At 42.5% G+C, this 8,073-nt stretch overlaps 1 protein-coding gene across 2 annotated transcripts; it reads left to right on the top strand.

The window, feature by feature from the left end:
• The first annotated feature begins 12 nt into the window (after positions 1 to 12).
• On the top strand, positions 13 to 7,344 carry CRYGS (crystallin gamma S). 2 transcript variants are annotated; one of them, XM_047099457.1, is made up of 3 exons: positions 13 to 1,287; positions 6,316 to 6,558; positions 6,982 to 7,344. In XM_047099457.1, exons 1-3 carry the CDS (start codon positions 1,156 to 1,158, stop codon positions 7,252 to 7,254), a joined length of 648 nt encoding a protein of 215 aa, XP_046955413.1. In that variant the 5' UTR covers positions 13 to 1,155; the 3' UTR covers positions 7,255 to 7,344. The 2 variants fall into 2 exon arrangements, with proteins under 2 accessions (XP_046955413.1, XP_046955412.1); XM_047099456.1 differs by lacking the exon at positions 13 to 1,287 and adding an exon at positions 3,972 to 5,848.
• The last annotated feature ends 729 nt before the right edge of the window (positions 7,345 to 8,073 follow it).

Below are 8,073 nucleotides of genomic sequence, written 5' to 3'. Positions count from 1 at the left end.
AGCACATAACTTGATAATTTGTTTCTCAATAATCTTCATGTCAAGGTACATTTGCTATTTTTGGAATTGACCATAATGTCTTGGGGCATCCCATTTGTTGGTGAGCTTTATTAGTAGAAACAGGAGGAAGATGGGCTTTTGAGAAGAATATACTTGACCAGGAAAATGAAAATGGAGAACTGATTTCTTGTTTCTTTGAATTTACATAAAAGGTAATCTCATTCTAAAAGTCAGAGGTGTAATAGTCGCCAAGAAATGTTCTCTAAACAGGTCTCCATATGATATCATGGCAGAAAAATTCCACCTAGCAGGTGGCAGGTTGGGCTTAGCTAAACCTTTGCAGAATCATAATTTCCACAGTAGCTTTCTGTCTCTCAGGCTGTATACTGTAGAGCCCTTTCTTATGGAGTAGAGCTTGTGTGCGTGCCTCGAAAAATTTTCAAACTTAAAGAACAATTGCACGAGTCTGATTCCCCACATACCCCTTGTCCAGATTTGCCACTTGATAATGTGTTACTACATTCACTTTGCCACTCTAGAGAGCAGTAGTATTTTTGCTCAACAATTTGAGAGTAGGTTGCAGACATCTCAAACCTTTACTCCTGAAGACATTAGCTTGTATGTCCTAAAAAGAGACATTCTCCCATGTTGTCATAGTACAGATTCTTAAATGGAATGAAATCAGGAAATTTTACAGTGGCACAATATATAGTCTGTATTAAAATTTTTGCTAATCATCCCAAAAATGTCCATTGTAGTAACAGTTTCAAACACAAGATCATGCATTGCCTTTAGTAGTCATCAAATTTCGTTGCTTTGGAACGTGTTACTTCTATTCAGTATTAGAGGGTGGCCTTTTGACTTTACTCCTGCAAGCTTTGTTGGAGGAAAAAAAAAAAAAAAGACATTGATTTTCTAGCAAGCAGCCACCTTGAAATCCCCAAATTGCCCAGGTAAGAGGGACTTTTTTGTTTTTAATTTTGAAAACTTTGGCTGGGTTTTGGTGCCTTGACTCAGCAAAGTCTATAATGCAGCAAGGCTTGGTAAGCATTAGAAGGGGTACTGAAGCTTTCCTTTATTTCATAATCCCAATTGTTTTTCTAGAAACCATCAATAGCCTCTAAATGACTGACTCAATTTTTGGATCCTATTCTCATGACTAAGCAAATGTTTGATTTGAAACCAGCCCAGTATAAATGTCTCTGTGCCTCTAACTCTGTAGCTATTCCGGATTTCAGCACTGGGGAAACCAATCTATGCACCAAAATGTCTAAATCTGGAACCAAGGTAAGTCAACGGTCATGCTGATTTTTAGCCTACCACTTTCTTTTCCAGTGTTTCCTTTCTTTTGGAATGTTTCCTCTTTTCCAATGTACCTAATGATACATCGAAAGAAATGTGGAGAAAAACTTTTGCTTCTATGCCTGAAGGTAAGTATGATAGTGTTTTAAAGGTTGAGAATAGGAGAGAAGGTTAAGAAATGATTATATTTTCTACTGTAGCAAAATTACCCAACAGGTTATTAAGGGTTTATCTCTATGTGTGTTACCATGTTCAGTATTGTACAGGTATATAATGTGTTCATATCATCATGATTTCTGCCTTCCAGCAACTCCTATTCTATGAATTTCCACAGGAATAGGACATACTGATAAGAGGAGTACACGGAGTAGAAGACTTTTAGTGTTCAGTTAAAAGTCCGCTCTGTGAAATTTAGACTCCATCAGTGATGTCCTAAAAGACTAATCAAGTGAATTAAATCCTATATATCCCTTTCATTCAAGCAGTTATTTTTATCCCTTTCCTGAAAGAAAGTGCTTATTTACGTTAGGAAAATTGTCTCTAAAATGTTTGATTCACAGTTGTTGGACCAGAAATCGATCTTTTAGGCAGGGCTTTAGAAATGAGGGTATCTACCTTCATTCTATTATTTTAGCTCTTCTGCCCACCAGTGAATCTAAGGCAAAGCCATCAGTGCCTGATTTCCACAGCACCCCCCGTCAACTTGTTACTTTGAAAAGTTTCAAACCCAATGAATCTTGAAAGAAAAAGAAATGTTGAATGAATACTTCTATATCCCTTACTTATATTCTCCAGTTGTTAGCATTTTGCTATATTTGGTCTCTCCGTCTCTTTGTACTAAACCATTTGACAATAAATAGCAGGCTTAATTCTTTTGCCCTAAGTACTTAGTCACGTTTCTCCAAAAACAAGGGTATTCTCCTATATAAACATAATACCATCTTGTCTCCCAAACTTGTCATAAATACCAAATATTCAGACTATATTCACATTTCCCCCAGTCGCTTCCCCAAATGTGCTTCATGGCTGGCTTTTCCCCTGATACAGGATCTAATCAAGGACCGTGCATTGCATTTGGTTGCCATGTTTCTTTAAACTTTTTCCTTTAGCCTCTTTTGTATGAAACAGTCACCCTGCTTTTTGTTGGTGTTTGAGACACTGACATTTTTCTAAGTCCAGACCAGGTGTCTAGTACAAAGTCCTGAGATCTGGATTTACCTGATTGTTTTCTCGTGTTTAGATTCAGACTAACCATCTTTGGCCAGAAAGTTACATAGGCAACAGCAAATATTTCCCATCACGTCATGTCAGGAGGCACCTGTTAACTCGTTCCGTAATTGGTTAGTGCCTGATTTTTTTCCACTTGGAAAATAGAATAATCATACTTGTTATCTAAAAGATTTGGGGAGAAAAAATGAGACCGTGTCTTTAGTGCTCTGAGGTTCTTGGAAGTATGCCATGCAAATCCCATTGAAAAGAATTAGAAGTCCTTAGAGAAATCCGTGTGCCTTGATGTAAGACTATTACAACTGGACCCCCTTAGATGAATATATCCCCCGTTTTCAAAGATTTCCAGAGTAGTACTAGTGTGCTCTCTTTTATTTCTTGTAGCTGGGCTGTTCGCGTGGTTAACTAACTTGCTTGCTAGGCCAAAAGAGCAAGTTATCTCTTACCCTTTGTCTATTGCATTTTCCTTTCCCTCCATCTTACTAGAAGTTTAATCAGAGAGTCATGGGATTGGCAAAAACAATGCATGGTACTAAGTTTGGTTTTGTTACCTTTGGAATACGTGGCATTTTTCTTTCTATTGTATTGGATTAGTAGGCTACTTTTCAAGAACTAAGCGGGAAGGAGAGGAATTTTGTAATGATTTCAAGGGAAATCTCCTGCACTATTTCTTAGCCTTTCTATAAATTTTTTTTGCCCAAGAATCTCAGCTGACTATACAGTAGATGTCATGGTCCTTCTACAAATGGAAATTGAGTAGAGGTACAACATTCTCTGGGCTCTGAGATTTGGAAGGTCCCCCGCTGAAAGGAGAGTTTGGTTCTGGAGCTCAGTAAAGGCTCCATGGCAACACTGTACTTTGTTTCAGCCTTGGGATGGTTGGCTAGTCTGCTAGAGGGTAGACAGCAAGGTTGCCTTCTAGAACGTCGTGTATTTTCCACCTTTCAATATAGATGTTAGCCAGGCAAATGTGCAGTGGGCACTAAGTGTGGGAAACACTGAACTAAGAAAAAGTGATATTAACTTTATTTCTACAGCATAGCCCTTGCAAAGGCTCTTTTATGGTAAACAGTTGACCAAAAACCCAAAGGTAAATTGAATTAAGGCTGAATTAAGGAATATAGAATCTATTTTATTTTTTAGAGAAGTTACCTTGATTTTCCTAAAGATTTTTCCACAGGCTTTGGGAAAAGCATCTCAGCCTCAGGATCAGTCTTGTTCCCTTACTAAAAGAGTAAGTGGGGGCGCCTGGGTGGCGCAGTCGGTTAAGCGTCCGACTTCAGCCAGGTCACGATCTCGCGGTCCGTGAGTTCGAGCCCCGCGTCGGGCTCTGGGCTGATGGCTCAGAGCCTGGAGCCTGTTTCTGGTTCTGTGTCTCCCTCTCTCTCTGCCCCTCCCCCATTCATGCTCTATCTCTCTCTGTCCCAAAAATAAATAAACGTTGAAAAAAAAATAAAAAAATAAAAATAAAAAAAATAAAAAAATAAAAGAGTAAGTGCTGTATGTTGCACAGAACTAGCTGTGCAGGCAGGAGACTGCAAAGGGAGATAAGATAAAATGAATCACACGTTACTAACCGGGAGCTTTGCACTGCCAACCACTCCCTTGCCTGCACCTAACTTGTACCTAGCTATTGGCCTTAGGCAAGGCATTTAACTTCTTCATCTGTACCAACAGTAGCAAAAGTTTATTGGTGATTACGAGCCAGATTACACTAAGTGCTTCATAGGCATTTTCCCATGGAACCTCAGGACAACCCTCCGCAGAGGATACTGTGATCCAGTTTTACAAATGAAGAGTCTGAGCTTTAGAGTGATGTTCAATGGCCTATCCAAGGTCACTGAGCTAGTAGCTAGTGCTGCAGTTTTGTTTTCTAATCTATAAACTGGGGTACCGTGTGTCTCCAGCTCTGTGCTATGCTAAAATGGGAAATGGAGCTGGAAGAGATATTTGGAAGGGGAAGAAAGGAGATGAAGCAGATGATTTAGGGGTGGGAAGGGCTCAGGAAGCTTGTAGGGAACAGGAAATACAGGAGTGGAGAGAAACACAAGAGTGGAAGAGTGGAGAGAGTAGCGTGGATTAGGGTGGAAGGAAGTACCCATCAGTAGGCTACATCTAGAAGGCTCACCTGGGGTAGAAAACAATGAGGTTTTATGCCCTTTTACGAATCATTCTTGGTGTCTGCCTCTCCCTCATTCATTACACCTGATTAGTCACCAAATTCTATGTTTCTTTTGACTGTTTCCTCAATGTCCTTTATACAGCAGTTGCCTTTTGGTCGGCCTGCCCCATCTCTCACATACCCGCGGCAACCACCTGTTTCCACGCACGAACCACTACCTTACATCTCGCACATAATCACCAAAGAGATTCCAGCATGCCGTCTGTGTCTTCTGGCTTTATTTCCTATTAATACTTCACCACATAGTCCATATGCACCGAGCTTGATGAACCACTTGTCCCTATAATGGGCCATATTCCTTTATTCCTTTGAACAGGCCATCCTTTCTTCTTTGCCCCTGGAAACCCTCTACTTATCTTTCAATCTTCACCTCAAAAATCCTCTCAAGGCTACCTGGCTCTCCACTCCTTTCATATGAAAATGGTTGACATTTTCTCCTTTGAAGCCGATAAAGCAAATTAGCCACGAGGTGGCAGCGTAACTCTAGGAAATTAAGTGCTTGACTCCATGACACCTGTGATTTCTTTCACTTTCCCTTCTGAACTTGCATTCATCTTGGAGTGTGGAATTATAGAACAAGAGGGGACAAACTCTGTAGTCCATTTGGTCTAGTGGTTTTCAGAACCTGCTTCATGAAGCCCCAGGAGTGGCTGGGGACTCCTCTCCTGTTGCAAACAGAAAAGTTTTACTGCACAGCCAGGGCTTTCCATCTAGTCTGGTCCTCAGCTCTGACAAGTGTGAAGCTGGAGCCCAGAGAGCTAGCTTGCCGGAAGTCATAAGGCCGACTGGAGAGATGCAGCTCTAGAGGCCAGGTTTATCATTTCCGGTTTTTCAGGGCTGCGTGCCGCCAGGCCGTCCAAGGTCTCAGGCTTACCCCAAAGATTGTGGTAGAGACTTGGTAAGACTTTGAAGCAAACCACGTTTGTGACTTGCCATCGTGTTACTTTGGAACTACCCTGTTGGCAAAAAAATAATAGTGCGGAACACAAAATATTGTCAGGTGTATGCTCTATATTCATGTAAAGTAAACGCTCTAAAGCTAAGGTCTATGTTTTATTTTTCTCTCTTTATCTTCCATGGCACCTAATGAATTTCTGCATTTGGAACTCACTCGTCTTCCTCAAACGTTTATTGAAGGTTTGTCAAGCGCTGGGTCCAGGGGTCCATAGCTTAAATAAGGTTTGGTCTTTGCCCCTGGAAGAAGTCTGGTAGGAGTCTGATGGGAGAGAGATGTATAAGTGGGCAATTTAGCTTCTAATGTGGTAAGTACAGTGAGTTATGGGAACAAAAAGGAGGAAGCAGTGAACTTGGGTCTGAAACTACCGGCTTCTCTTAGAGCACTCTTGTTTTGCTTCATTTTAAGCCTTCAGAAAGTTCTCATTCCTACAGTTGACAACTACAATTGTCTGCCAGAAGGTAAATGTTGTGAGGTGAGATAGAACTATACTTTTACCCCTCAAAATTGAAGACAAAGGGATTTCTACAGCGGGCAATATGTTCTTGATTTTTATTTTATTTTATTTTATTTTTTTTATTTATTTATTTTTTTTACGAGTAAAGCCCCCAGCTCCTCAGTTCTTCTCTTTGTTCGCTCCATCCTTCAGATTACTTTCTATGAAGACAAAAATTTCCAAGGCCGCCACTATGACTGTGACTGCGACTGCGCAGATTTCCACATGTACCTGAGTCGCTGCAACTCCATCAGAGTGGAAGGAGGCACCTGGGCTGTGTACGAGAGGCCCAACTTCGCCGGGTACATGTATATCTTACCCCGGGGCGAGTACCCTGAATACCAGCACTGGATGGGCCTCAACGACCGCCTCAGCTCCTGCCGGGCTGTTCATCTGGTGAGCCTGGGCCCCCTTGCACTCTCTCTCGCTTGCTGGCCTGCTCTGGCTCTCTCCATCTCTCTTTCCCCTACCCCCCCCCCCTTTTTTTTTTTTTTTTACATTTTCTTACAGTTTTCCTACCCCTTAATGGGGTGTTTTCTCTTGTTGGCTGCTGAGGCTCACATAAAACCTTAGGTCAGTCTATCACAAGACTGAATCCGCTAATTATTTCCAGAGCACTCTCTCTGCCTCCTGAGCACGTTAAGGCCTTAAGTTTTTCTTACTGAACGTCAGCTGTTTTCACAGTACCCAAAAAAGGAGAGGAGATCAGATCATTTAACTTCCACGATTGGGGGTTCTGAACCAAACTGTTCTCTGAGTTCTTGACCCGTCAGTGATTTCCATAACTGTTGTTATTTCCTCCTGTGTCGTTTTTTTCAGTCTGGTGGAGGCCAGTATAAGATTCAGATCTTCGAGAAAGGAGATTTTAATGGTCAGATGTATGAAACCACTGAAGATTGCCCTTCCATTATGGAACAGTTTCACATGCGGGAGGTCCACTCCAGTAAGGTGCTGGAGGGTGCCTGGATTTTCTATGAGCTACCCAACTATCGTGGCAGGCAGTACCTCCTGGACAAGAAGGAGTACCGGAAGCCCATCGATTGGGGCGCAGCTTCCCCAGCTGTGCAGTCTTTCCGCCGCATCGTGGAGTAATGACAGGGATGGGGCCACAAGCTGCTTCCTGGGGGCCACCTGCTGGCTGGCCTTGTCATCCAAATAGGCATCCTTAATAAAAACAATTGGCATGCATTCCACTGTTGATTGTAATGCCTCTTCTTAGACACTCTCAGGGACCGGCAAAATAGTGCCCACCACAGAGGGCAGCGACACAAAGCAACTCATCCTTCAGATTGCCAATCTGGGACGTTGCGCCAGACAAAATGGGACCGCATTAGAAGTTAGAAAATCAGACTGCCACGTGGTGGTTCTCCTTGCTTAAGTTTTATGTTGATTCAACAGGTAATCATAGCTACTACTTTTTGGGTGCCTTCATTATTCCATTTTCTCTTTTACAACAGCCCTGTAGGAGAGGTGGTTTATTTGCATTTTACAAATAAGAATGGAGAGGCTTAGAGAAACTAGAAGCTTGCCCAAGTTCACCAGCTGGTGACCAAATCAGAGTTTGGTCCAGGATATTGATGTTTCCACGGCTCCTAGTCTTTCCCTTCATTTCCAACTCATTCATTCAACACATGCTGGCCTGGGGTCTGTATGCATAACGGAAGTACAAGACCTTGAGGAATCTAAGAGGTGGAAAGGGCAGGGTCCCCTGAAGGTCTCATGGAGGAGACAGAATACCTATCAAGAATGGACATTGAGGGGCGCCTGGGTGGCGCAGTCGGTTAAGCGTCCGACTTCAGCCAGGTCACGATCTCGCGGTCCGGGAGTTCGAGCCCCGCGTCGGGCTCTGGGCTGATGGCTCAGAGCCTGGAGCCTGTTTCCGATTATGTGTCTCCCTCTCTAGCTGCCCCT

The sequence above is a fragment of the Lynx rufus genome, unplaced genomic scaffold, assembly GCF_022079265.1.
Source record: "Lynx rufus isolate CCGP_SWC_20201006 ecotype Redwood Valley unplaced genomic scaffold, mLynRuf1.p SCAF_5, whole genome shotgun sequence".
NCBI classification, from domain to species: domain Eukaryota; kingdom Metazoa; phylum Chordata; class Mammalia; order Carnivora; family Felidae; genus Lynx; species Lynx rufus.
Note: the sequence above shows the minus strand (reverse complement) of the source record. Positions and strands in the feature narration are given on the sequence as shown.

Bases quoted from the DNA above. Each gene is read 5' to 3' on its own strand.
- CRYGS (XM_047099457.1), top strand. From the start codon at position 1,156: ATGACTAAGCAAATGTTTGATTTGAAACCAGCCCAGTATAAATGTCTC. The intron at 1,288-6,315 runs GTAAGTCAACGG...TCCATCCTTCAG, and splicing joins TGTCTAAATCTGGAACCAAG to ATTACTTTCTATGAAGACAA. The intron at 6,559-6,981 runs GTGAGCCTGGGC...CGTTTTTTTCAG, and splicing joins CCTGCCGGGCTGTTCATCTG to TCTGGTGGAGGCCAGTATAA.